This window comes from Geospiza fortis, unplaced genomic scaffold (assembly GCF_000277835.1).
Source record: "Geospiza fortis unplaced genomic scaffold, GeoFor_1.0 scaffold16, whole genome shotgun sequence".
Taxonomy (NCBI): domain Eukaryota; kingdom Metazoa; phylum Chordata; class Aves; order Passeriformes; family Thraupidae; genus Geospiza; species Geospiza fortis.
In genome coordinates this window covers 1,269,106-1,282,503 of record NW_005054302.1, presented here as the reverse complement: position 1 = coordinate 1,282,503, position 13,398 = coordinate 1,269,106, and the positions used below count along the sequence as shown (strand labels likewise).

Here is a 13,398-nt window from a genome sequence, read left to right as displayed (position 1 = left end):
CCAGTGGGAAAAGCACTGAAAGCAGTGGGGCTGTCTGACCTGCCTGGATGTCAGGGAGTGGTTTTTTGGTTGGGCTAAATGGGCAAATAGCAAATACTTCCTTCTCCAGCCTCATGCCCTTGCAGATTCATGGTTTGCCATGTTAACAGTAATTTCCATGTCAGTCCTTGCGCTGCATCACCAGTGGCACCACTAAGGAATTACAGCTCTTGGAAAAAACAAAAGTGGAACTGGAGGCTGCAGCAACTGATGCCATGTGAGGGGCAGGGGTAGGGGGAGCAAGAACCAGCCCCCTCTTTGTCATCCCTCATGCAAAGGTGAAAAAGTAGTAATAGCCAGGGGAGTGAAGGAAATCTTGAGGTTAGTTTGAGATTTTGGAATCTTCTGCTGCCATTTAGACCTGTCTAATGCCTGAAACTGGAGTTCTGAGGGCTCTCGCCCACTTTAGTTTGCCATATCCTCTGTATTCCCCTTGTAAGCTGAATGATTTGGAATGTGTTGATCCTTGTTCTGGAAATTGTGTGTTTTTGAGCTTGACAGCTCAAAATGATGATGATAGCAAACTCAATGTATCTTAGAAAATGTGTTTATATAGGCTTTCAGTCAAGCACCATTTAAATGCCATACATCATGATAAAAATGAAGGTGAAAACAACTCTGCTAGGCCACTGGTGGGAAGGCAGTGTCCTGGTTACATTAAAATATCTTTTGTTGTCAGATAAAGAATGTCTGCATTGGAGGGCCACCAGCTTCACAATTAGTGCAAAATACGGGGATGAAAGGCTTTTACAGATATGAAAGAAAATCCCAATAAACTTCACAAGCAGAATGTGCTCAGGTAAGAGCTGATCTGCATACAGCAACCAAATGTTGGCTGTAATGTGCTGTACAGCAGTGAGGTTGCTCAGCTCACATCCACATTAGAGGAATGCAAACTAGTACCAACCCCATGGAGTATTTTTGTTATGAGGATGACATTTCAATTAAAAAAAAACTAAAAAGAAAAATTAGATTTGAGCTGCTAATTTTAAAAGCAATTTTAGAGAAAAAAATACTTGGATGTGTATGATTATAGATAATTTCAAAATAACTTTAAAATGGAGGATTTTTAAAATATCTGCAAATGGAGTTGTCTTTGTCATACATGCCAGATTGATGATTTCTCCTATTACATTTTCAGCAATAAATGTAAAATCTCCATTAACTGCACTGGCCTCACGCTTTGCATGGATATCAAAGATTCATGGTATAGGACAGTGGTGAGCTAGTAGACACTCTCTGACATCCTGCTGTAACTAAGACAATTCATAAGAATTTAGTAAGAAGGTAAGATGTGCTGCACCGTGTCCAAAAGTCCATCCAACTCAGCAGCTCTTCTCTGGTGTGACTTACAGACACTTAAATGAGCCTAAGAACAGGAATGCACACCTGGAATGATGCACTCAAGGATCCCTCAACTAAAGAACACAGAAACTACACTTCTTAATTTCCACTTGTGGGCCTCATACAACGAAGGAACAACGAAACTTTGTTTTGCTTACTGTAGCATGGAAATTATTCCATGTCTTGACAGCTTTCAACTGTTTCATCCTTATAAGTAGAGTGGCCATTTATTACTGGCCACATAAGTTGCATACCCATTATTCATAATTCCGTTACCTTTATGAAATACATCCTGGTATCCACTGTGCTGCAGTCCTTTTGGATATAGTTTAACCTCAGAGAAACAAACTGGGTCTCTATTCCTGCACCATGATAGCAGTTTCTTCTTCTCTGAACAAAACAGGTGGTGCCTAATGCTGATGTAAGAGGTGGAGAGGACAGCTGTATCTGGCAGAAGTAAACACCCCCAAGATCTCCTCCTGGATATCTGTCAGTCGCTGTCCTAGTTCCTTCAGAAGCCACATTTCAATGGCTATGGTGTACAACAGTCACTCCTATAGTTAGAGATGTAACTCATTCCATCAATTTATGTGCCTGGGAAATAAGATGGGTGTGCAAGAGAACTATTCAGAGGAATTAAGTTGTACATTTTATATAAAAAATTAATTTGGAAGAGGAGACAGTCCACCGTTTTGTTTTAGCCTGTCTAAAACAGTCAAATTGGAAATACAGAACTGTGATCATGCATCTGATTTTTCAGTTAATTCAAGGATTAGGACCAAACTTCTAAAAAAAAATCTAGGTTAACACAGTTTCTTACTTCCATAGTAACTTTTACCTCTCCTCTCCAGTTAGCGACTGCTAACACAAATATTTAGACCCATTTAGCACGACCAAATGTAGACCCTCTTATAATCCATAGTGCATTTTGTTCCCCAAAACAGAGTGTGTACAGTGATAATAAAAGGCAGTGTGTCAGAAGAGAGCGCAGTATAGACAAATTAACTTGAATCAGAAAGATAGCCATGGAAGGTTATTCTGGCTTCTTGAAACTCTACGTTCAAGAACTCCTGTCAGCTCCGAGTTTTTGTCTGTAGTGCCTGGTATGTTCTTCTGCAGTGTTGTAAATGCAAGGGATCTACAGAAATTCAACTAAAGTTTGCACATCTGAATTTAATCCCCCAAGTTTAGTCAGTGTCATCTGTCATCCTTTTGCTTATAGAAGGATATAATTTTGTTATTTGAAACAGAATGGGAATTCAAAGAAATGAAACGAACAACCATTCTTTTTTTAAAAAGGAAAATTTATTTATGGCTACACACACCACATATAAAATTAACATTTAACTGAAACATGTAATTGTTTCAATCATTTATGACTAAACACAAATACAGTTGACTACAAAACTGTACAGTTTATATTTAATAACCAATTCTTACAGCATAGTGCAATTGTAACATTTTATAAAGAAAATAATTTGTGCCTTTTTTAAATAAAGTGCATTAAATGACTATCTTGTATACAACAAGAAGCTCTGTAGTTGCAATTCAAAGCTTTAAGCTTAAGGGAAACTGAGGCAAAGATGTTTCACTTCCTTTAAAAATCACTTCATACACTGTCAAGCCATGGTTCAAACTTCAACCACAGTTAAATTTAAAAAAAAAACAACAAAAACCTAAATTAGTATCAAAAATTACCACAGGCCTTTATGTATGAAACCAGTAACTGGTTCTCATATGAAAAGCACAACATGCAGGATTTCAATCCACCTGGCTCCTAGTGAGATGTACAGCATGAGAACTATCCTCCATGCAGAGGTTTTTGCTAAAGCTTTTAGAATTCAGCATGGAACTACACTGCAGTCAGTAGTATCAGGTGTCTACCTGGAATGTACAATGTTTCCTAGGAAAAGTTCTCTCTGAGGATTCGATGACATGAACATGGTAAACTACAGGTTATTTTTAATTGCATTTGGCAACAAAAAATGTGGGGGTCTAGTTAGAACCACTTGTAATTTTTTAGATTTACTACTAGCCCAGGAATTCCAAATTTCATGGCCTGAAATTAAAGACAGAGTTTACAGCTTTACTTCAGAGGCACACTTATAGAACTTATCCTATGAAATTCCATTTGTAAACACATTTACCATCAACTTTTGTAGATTTTGGCTATGACAGTAAAGCTCAGACCAACCAAAGGAGGGCTTTAGCCCCAGAGAGTAAAAAGCTATAGACATCAAAATGGACAGAGGTGTCTCTCTCCGGAAACAATGACAAAACCAAGAACGCCCATTTCCTTTGGTTGCCTCTGGCTGAGGCCCAACAGGAAAGTCCATATTCTTCTTCTCCATACGTATATGGGACTGCTATCAGCTTCAACAAAAAATATATTTGAGCACATGCAAGTAAGCCTAGAGACTGCCTGACTATTTTGCTGTTTGTGTAATCCAGGCAATTTACCTGCCTCTTCAGCTGCAATACTCATTCCACACTTTTGGCACAAATCACACACACTGTTCCTGCATTCTGGAAAAGTGCATTTTCCTCCTAGAGGGACCAGCCTCAGTTCAGCACCAGATTACTGTACCTTCAGCTGCTCAGCTCTGGGAGAGCTGCTGTGTAATAAGCTGCATGCTGGAGCGTGCTAACTCCCAGCAACCACTCTCCCTCCTCCTCCTGGACCAGGGAAAGTCTCTGCTTACATTGAGAGGGCTATACAAAAGGAAAGATTTGGCTGGAATGTGATAGAAGAAGGCTCCCTGTTTTCTATCACGTCTTCAGAAAGCTCTGTGCTGAGAGCAGAGCTCCCTTCCAAACCCATCAGAAAAGCCTCACCTCTGTGCTCTTTTCTCCTGGGCCCTCTGAGGCAGAGGCACCACAAGGTGGACTGAGTGTTGAGCATTTATTGAGGGACTACATTGTCAGAGGGCAACCAAAGACTGGCAACACAAAAACCCACGGATGGGACACAACTGCCCACACTCCATGGGGACACAACCCTTTTGTCCTTTTCTGGATGTGGGTATTTCAATTTTGAAAGGGCCGGGTCATGCTGCTTTTATTTGCATACTATAAAATATCTCTCCCCTGAAAGCAGGGGAAGCCAAATTCCTCATTATTTTGATTGGTTTAATCTTAGTGAACACTGAAGTCTAAGAGGAAAATTCTATGGTGACCATAAGTAATCAATGCATTAGAACTCTGTACCTTGGCTCTAAATCTTAGAGGTCCTAGGCCTTTTCCCAGAAAACCCCTGAAGCATATATGTATTTTATGTTCACTTTAAAAATGAATGCATAAATTCTTTTAGGTATTATAACATTCCCTAGGTTAACATCAGCCAGTGCAAAATGTCCATCTGCGTCCCACGACTGTGTGGAATCAGGATTTGTGCAGTCCTGTTACCAAAGCACCTATGGAAGACAGAAAAAGAGCAAGAGAGAAAAGGGAACAGTGTGTGGAAAGAGTTATAACTGCTTTACAGGCCCTTGCTTGTGAGTACCATAGGCTCATGCAAGCACCCTTCCTGCATTCTGTACCATCTGTGGTCATGGAAAACATTCTTGTAATCTCAAAGATGGCAGTGGGATTTGTCCAAATTAAAGACATGAGAATTTTCTTCCCTTCCAAAACCTCTTGCCTGTGTTTGTTTGCTGATATATCAATTACTGCTGAATTTTTCAGTATTTGCAAGACTCATACAAATTGGGCAATATTTTTCTTTGATCATAAGAAAGTGCTGAGCAAAGAAGTCCACAGTGAAGGTATAGAGCATGATATATGGCATGTCATACATATAGGATCTAAATTAAATAATTGTAATAATTATGTATATATATATATATAATATTTAGGTATGTAATTATGCTATTTAAAAATGATAGCTCATCATACTTAATCAAGTTAATGGCACAGTGAAATACTCTTAAGAAACTGGTTCTCTATTCAGCATGTAATATAACTAGTATGTTCAACTTCAACATAGGTATTTCCTTTTAAGAATGAGTTTACACTTAAAAGAAAAAATTTTAAAAACAATCTGTTTTGTTGGCATCTATTTATTAAAAGGGAAAGCCCCTTCCATTTTCTAAGGTAAATCATTGCAGGATGCAGTCTTCAGCATGTGCAGTTGGTATTGGCTTATTTTTTCCTTGAGAAACTGGGACTAGGCCTGGGCTCAGGCATCATGGTAGATCATATGGTTGGGATCAAGTGGTTAGAGGAAAAAGAGTATTACCAATACCAGTACACTTGCTTTCCCTCCCCACAGGTGAATCAGACACTTCCTGTGTAAGGGAAATGCTCACTGAAGTGGTTCAATGAAGAAGGGCTGCTGATATGTTTGAAAGGGTTATAACAAACCATTAAAAACTTTGTAAATCAGTTTTTACCTAGGAATGCACCACTGTACTTATGAGAGGCAGGTATTTGGAATCACAGAATCATTTAGGTTGAAAAAAACCTTTAGGATCATTAAGTCCAACTGCAACCAATGTTTGCCTTGAAACAAAAAGGACTACCAGACATCTTACTGCTGGGGGCTGGGGTGGTGTGGAGGTGAAGGAGAAAAAGAAAAGTAACCCAACCTGTAATCCTATGGCCATCAGTTAAAATAGTAAAAAAAAAAAAAAAAAAAAAAAAAATCTCCCCAATCCTTTCCAAGGAGCACTGAATTAGCCTGCATCACAGCAGTGACACACTAATTAACTGCAATATGGTTTCATCTAACCTACATTCAAGTTTGGATTTTTCCCTTCCCTTGTATAAGAAGTTTGTACAACAGTGAAATGTGCAACTCTTTCTTCTTGTGGGGCTTAAAAGATCACAACAATTTTGTGAATAAACCACAGCATGGACTTTTTTAGAGCAAAGGCATGCTGTTTTCAAAGAAACATTTACTACAAAGTTAAAGGCTTAGCTGCTCCCCAAAAGGAAGAGAAATACATAATGACTTACTGTAAAATAATCTTCTGGTGGTCCTACTTTGAATTTTCAATATTTTTCCACAAAAACCCTCTTCTGATTTCAAGTGGGGCCACCCAAGACTGTGCCAACAAGACAACTAATAATCAGAATAAAATATGGGGCAACATTTTCAAGGAAGGGATACCTCACTTCTGATCATATCTCCTCTCTGCTGTCTGAACAGCACTCACTAGGGGCAGCCATACTGCCAGCCACAGGGACACAGGACTGCTGCACCACAGCCCCAGGGGCCCTCCTGGGGGCTCTGTGTTCCTGGGGTAAGGTTCCAAATGGACAGTTCTAAACACCCTTCCTACAGGGGGTGCATTTATTCAAGCATCCTTCCCGGCCAAGCTCAAGCGCCGAGTGATTGATTCTGGCTGATTCACCAAGCTATAAAGACTTCCATCTCTCATCTTTCATCATCCACTTAATATGAAAGTAGATATCCTAGCAGTTCATTCAGATTTCTGATCCATTATAAGGAACTGCATTTTCTTGAACTGAAGAAGACAGCAGCACCAAGTTTTAAGGGGTAATTTCCTCTTGCACCAAAAAAGTATTTCCAGTCAGGAGACCTTTCAAGTTTATTGGGAGTACCATCATTCTTCTACTGACAGATGAGGGAGATACATGTGCCTAATTTATCTTTCCTGACCTATTGCTTATTCATGAGATATAAATTACACCACTCCCTTATAGTTCCTTCCTTTCAGAGACTGAGAGATCTTATTTTTTCTCCAGAGAACATCTCTGGACTACCACTAAGCCAATCTAGAACCATTCAGTACCTCAGATAAAGTGACAGGATTGCTGCTGGGTTTTTAAATAGCAACTGCTCTGTCCAATTCTTATTTTTATTTATTTATTATACATAGAAAAAGCAGACCCTACATAGTTTATCGTCATAAAAGTCAGGGCCAACATTTTGGAAACATTGTTCTGAATGTTACAGAATCACTTTTTTCTTTTTAAGTAATGAGTGTGTAGTTATGCTTCATGGGCTTGATTTGTAGCAATGCTATTTTATCCCAACTTCCAGTCACACTTGCTTATAAGGTTGCTTATCACCTTGGGGAAATGAAGTCACATCTATTTTATTTTTAAAAGCTAAAAAATCCCTAAGAAAACAAGGCAAGGGAATAATAGCTCTTTGGGGACAGCAGGAGCACTGGTCTCTGCCAAAGTTCACTGCTGTCCATGGAGGAGTTTCAGCGACTCCAAGATGCCTCAAGGCTGGTCCCTGAACACTAAAGGATGGATGCAACTGCTTATGTCACTGAGTGTCCATGGTAGGAAGATATGGAAGCAATATCAGTCCTTAGAGCTTGCTTCCAAAGAGGGGGTATTGGCAGGGGTTTTCTTCACTGGTATCATAATCAAGCTGTCTGCAGAACAGGCTAGCACCACTTCTCAGTCACCCTGATGAGCATGACCAATTCAGGTATTTTTGGGATCAAGTTACAACTGGAAATCTTGAACACTATTAATTTATCCACAGAATGCTGTACAACTAAACGACAAACAATGAAAAGAATAAAACTCCCCAATGCAGTACATAATTCTTCCAGCAAATAGCACAAATTCAGGATCCAAGAATTTAGGTAAAATGTTATTGCTATGTAATTCTATTCAGGAATTCAATGATTATAAAACAAATCAACCAGAAATAATGTCTTACATTGGTCTGATAGGATCTGCTTAACAAAGGAAGACTTATGCTTACTAAAAGTCCTTATGCAAGTTACCTTTTTTGTCTAAAGTATATATTGCTTCCTCTCTATTGCTCTGAGTTTACTCAGCAGTTTATAGTATCCACATGATGGAGGATTTTATTGCTCTTGTGCTAAAAACATATTTCTCCTTATTGCTGAAATACTACTATTGGGGGAAATGGTTAGGAAAAAGAGGAATAAAAAAGAAAAAAAAAGAAGACTATATAAAAAATCTTCTCCTAAGCTTTGAGGGCGAATGTATGGAAAAAACTGACCACAATAAATTTTTCCCATCAGGATACAGCCTGTTACTAACTTTGGGTCAAGTGTGTTAATAAATAAATATGGACTTCAATTCTTTAAACTAAATTATATCTTAAGGAAAAAACCACCTTTTATCATTACAATGGAGATACGAAAGGTATTTCACTGTACACAGAATGGTGAACCTAACCCCCCTAGTCTTATGCACTGTTGTTGTTTGATAAGACAACAAAATATCAGAAATTGCAAGTGGGCTGGATTTCTGCCAGTTCCAGGAGGACCTTGGATGGATACTGGCACCTCACCACACAGCACAGGGGCCTCCACTGTCATTCTGAGGGGACAGCAGAGAGCTGCTTAGCTCTGCAGGGTCTGAAGAAAGGCGCCTGTCTGTCAAACAATTCTGTGTGTGTGAGGTAGGCAGCTATGCACCCACAGCTCTGCCCCCATTTCCCAGAGCTCATTCAGAGGTGGGTTATGTAGCACCCATCCCGGTGCTGCAGACTATAGGAAAGTTTGGCCTGACAGCTGCAGGCAAACCTGTGCTCAGTAGGATTTTCTGGCCTATGCTGCACAGCCTCAGTTTTGGAACATATTTCTGGAAGAGGCAAAATCTTTACTGGAGGTCACAGCAGTATCTTTGGAGGCAGAATCATTTCTCATCTGTTTGTGGTGGAAGGTAACCATGCACAACTCATCAAACGAGGGCAAATCACATCCCTATGAGCCAGCTTTGTGGGATTGCTATAATTAATCCTTCTTTCCTCTGTTTGACTTGTGCTGCTCCTCAGGAGAGAAGCTTCCAATTACAACTCTCTCTGCTCTGGCACAAGGAAGAGGTCGGCTCCCCCGGCACACTGGAGAGCCTCTGCAGAATTGAGCAGTCTATGGAGTGAGGAAGATGACAAGGACATGAGGTGAAACCACATGAGAAGAGGGAATGACATTATCTCCCTCTGTGCTGTTTTTCTCTGGCTTCCCTACCACACAGGTGTTGCCTAGAGAAAAGCACTAATGCCTATGAGGTTATCCAAGAGCATGAGAACACATCTGCATAAGGAAAACAACAGTTGCCCTCAGGACTGAATTTTGGTCACAGTTGTAGCTGCTCATCTTCATCACACTTTTAGCAATTTGATACAGAAGAACAAACAAGGGAAAAAGCAGGGGGAGCAAAGTTTGCATGACTTTAACTTTTTTTTTTTAAAGTGCCATCCTACATATTCAGCCTCTCTACATTATTCATCTCATGACTTTTACTGCCATTATTTCCCCATAGTTTGCATACTTGCAGAACTGCACACGTATGTATCATGGATATTTATGAAATGAGTATTTCTTATACAAAAATTGTAAGAAAATTCAATGACTAGAGTTTCAGTAACATTCATAAGTAGATAAAGAACACCGATACCCTACACTGAGCAGAGGTCATAGTCTTAACTTGCTGAGCATCTGTAAATCACAGGGAAGCCAGGGGAGCTTCAAATTCACAGCTCTACTGGGTCATGCCATGCAATTATTATTAAACTAATCAGATTACCAAGTAAGAACCAAATATCATGAAGGTTGAACCAAATAAATAATGGAATTTAAACCCAGCATTGCAACTAAAATTAATTATTGCTCATAAAAATCTCTACAGAGCCTTGTTTACAGACTACTCACATTTGAGATTCAGCTTTGTGTATAGCATATGATTCTTAACATCACAGAAACTTTGCCACAAAAAGCTACAGTCATCCAAACGTCCATGTGGAAAGGACAGATTCCATTTGGAAAAGTCCAGACCAGCAGCGCAGTTGTCTCTACTAACTCTACTACACAGGTATATTTTTTCATCGAACTGTAAATATTGCTATTTTTACAATTGAGTTTTGGATTTTTTTTTTTGTTTTTAAATGGAAGGTACTGAAGCAACAATACAATATGCTGACTTTGACATTTGAGGGAGCATAACCTCCTGCTGATGCCAGGGCATGAACACTTTGAGCTCCCACCAACACTAATGGGAGCGGTACTCTAAACTCCCATGCGCTGACATAAGGGTACACTGTAAGTTTCATGAAGACAAGTGCCAGGAAGATTTTCTCTCTGACAATCAAGTAGTCTTCAAATCAGAAAACAATGCTTTATTTCTAGTGCATTTTAATGTGGCTTCAGTGGAAGGTTAGAAGCAGTTTGAAATTTAACCATCCACGAGAGGAAGCTCTGCTTTCTAGACCAGAACTATAATGAAGTTCTATAATGAAATGACCTGACATGTGTACAGTGCAAAGAATGAAACTGCCAGAAAAGGAGAAAACACTGTTTCATCTTGCAGTCCTGTTTGCATACAATTATGAACCAGATATGCTTTGAGAATTTATAAATGTTGGTATTTAAAATTACATTGGAGAACAGCGAAAACAAATGGTAATAGTATTGACTTGGTAAAAAATGTAGGGGAACCATTTGTGCTAAATAAGTGCTGTGAGCAATCTATAGATTGTTTTATGAAACATTTCTCATACTGTTCTGAAAAGATAAACTTGTCTGAGAAACCTAGTTTTCAATCTATTACAAATGCATAGCTGAAAGAGGCCATATTGTTTCATCAATTTCAAAGATACCCTCGTCAGTTTTAAAATCAACAGCATAGCTCCGATGTCCCACATGCAAGTAAAAACGTATGTCTGATTTTTGAAAAGGAAATCAACACATATCTCTTGCTTTAACATCCAGCCAGAACACATGAGAGAACAGGTAACTCTTGAAAACAACTGTCAACCTAGTTCATGCTGAGATGTAAAATAAAAAGCAGCACAAGTACTTTCTCACTTCGATTCGTTTCACTGATATTATTACAATAAATTCCATATAAATCAGTACAATTGGCCATTATTTTGAAGAGTATTCTGATGTTATACAGATGGGGTTAACAGGACTTGGTTTGGGGTTATTTTTTCTGTTTTAAAAAAATTAAAGAGGAAAAAAATACCCAAACAACAGATTGTAACATGCAGTATGACTAAACTCAATCACATAAACAATTTTAAAGTATGTTGTTTCAATCTAATTTTAATTAGAAAACTTAATGTAAAATCATGGCAAACATCGCAAAGTCTGGGTAATATGACAAAAAGACCCTGAGCAACATTATAAATCTGTTAAGAACACTGATTATTTTGATTTTGGAAATCTTCCTTAAACCACTCGATTGATTTCGGTCGCTGGGGTTTTCTGTTTACAAAAAGGTCAGTCCATCCTGCGGTTTCTATGTGAACCCATCACACACCATTTAATGAATGCATCTAAACCAAAGACAGAATGTCTGGAAAGTAACATGTTAAGGAGCGTCCTCGTGGCTGCCAATCAGACATCACTGGGTGATCTTGCCCTCTGAGACAGGTTAGAAGGAATACAGCCACAACAGACGAGCCAAAGTGCTTTCTGTATCTCCTGGTTTCTAAAAGCATATATTACAGGATTGATGATGGAATTGTAGGTGGCTGGCAGGAGGGTGGCATAGGTGTATATAGAAGGATAGGTGTAATCTGCTATTAAAGAATAGAGCGTAAAAGGCATCCAGCAAGCTGCAAAGGTCCCCAAAATAATGGCCAAAGTAGACACTCCTTTTCGGGTGGTCACATAGTGGGAAGTGGCCAGGAAATGGTGTTGCAAGGCAATCTGATGGGCATGGCGCATCACGATTTTACAGATCTGAATGTAGAGCTGCAGCATGAGGGCAAACATAAGCAAGAAAGAGACCGAAAGGACAGCTGCATTATTTTTAGTGAGTGGTCTGATAACACTGCAGGTGGATTCATCTCTGAGGCAGTTCCAGCCCATCACAGGCAGCAGTCCAATACAGATAGATGCTCCCCAGAGCAATATGAGCATGACATAGGTAAAAGTGACAGTCCTCTCTGAATTGTAAGTCAGAGCATAATACAGGGAGAGGTAACGATCAACAGTGATAGCCAGCAAGCTGCCAACAGATGCTGAGAAAGAGGCAACAATCAGTCCAATCGTAACCAGTTTCGTAGCTTCTGACTGCAGAAGGTAGGCAAAAACAAAATTGATGATCAATCCAATGCCTGCTAAGAGATCTGCCAGCGCCAGGCTGCCTATCAGGAGGAACATGGGGGCGCGAAGACTGGGATTATGGAAAATGATCAGAACCACAATGGCATTTTCGCAGGAGATAAGGGTCCCTGAAGTACACAAGACAATGTCCCAGGGGTTTACCAAAAGCTCTGGCTCAGGGTCTACGGCAGGAACCAGGGAGGAGCCTGCAGCTGAGGCATTCTCTGTAGAGCTGGCTTCTACATGATCCTGAGGCAGCCAGCTCAAATTAACCTTCAGATCTTCATTCATTTTAACCCCTGTCTTCTTCAACAGAAAGACATTGTTTTTAATGTTCAGCCACAGCACTGGATACATCGCCCCCCCCGGAGCATGCAACGCCCTAGACAGCAACACCAGCCTGATGTGCGGGCAGGCACTTGTTACATAAATGTGACAATAGAAAATAAAAACAAAAAAAGCGGGGGAGGGGGGAGGCTATTTAAAACTGCCCGAGATTATCCTCCAAGGTACCGAAGCAGGGAGGTTGAGGGCTCCTTAGGGCAACCTGCACAGGGAGGGAGGCACGGGAGGCAACCCATAGAGCAGGCAAAGCCCGCTCTAAGCGCCGCAATTCGGGGTGGGGGCTGCGGGAGGTGCAAACCCCGCCAGCCTGCAGCCGCTGATGATTCCAGCGCGGGCTCTATCGGGCACGGAGGGAGCGGACAGGATGGGGAAGGAGCAGGGCAGGCGGAATATCTTTCACCGACCCCCAGTGAGGAAACCCCGCCTGGGCTGGGGGGAGAGCAGGGCGATATCCTCCAGAACTTACAAACTCGACGCGGACACCACACACACACACAGACAGACAGATCCCCCACGCACCCCCAGCGGCGGATCACCTGGGCTGTCCCCCGGCGGCTCGGAGGAAGGATGGATGAAGGAAGGAGGAGGAGGAGGAGGCACGGAGGGGTCGCCGCGGTCCCTTCCAGGCGCCAGCGGGGCCGGCGCCGCGCGCGGCGGC

The 13,398-nt window shown here is 40.7% G+C and overlaps 1 protein-coding gene across 1 annotated transcript; it reads right to left on the bottom strand.

The window, feature by feature from the left end:
* Positions 1 to 11,371: 11,371 nt before the first annotated feature.
* Positions 11,372 to 13,389, bottom strand: GPR12 (G protein-coupled receptor 12). The gene is made up of 2 exons (XM_005417678.2): positions 13,277 to 13,389; positions 11,372 to 12,698 (listed from the first exon to the last, which is right to left on the bottom strand). Exon 2 carries the CDS (start codon positions 12,684 to 12,686, stop codon positions 11,682 to 11,684), a length of 1,005 nt encoding a protein of 334 aa, XP_005417735.1. The 5' UTR covers positions 12,687 to 12,698; positions 13,277 to 13,389; the 3' UTR covers positions 11,372 to 11,681.
* Positions 13,390 to 13,398: the final 9 nt, after the last annotated feature.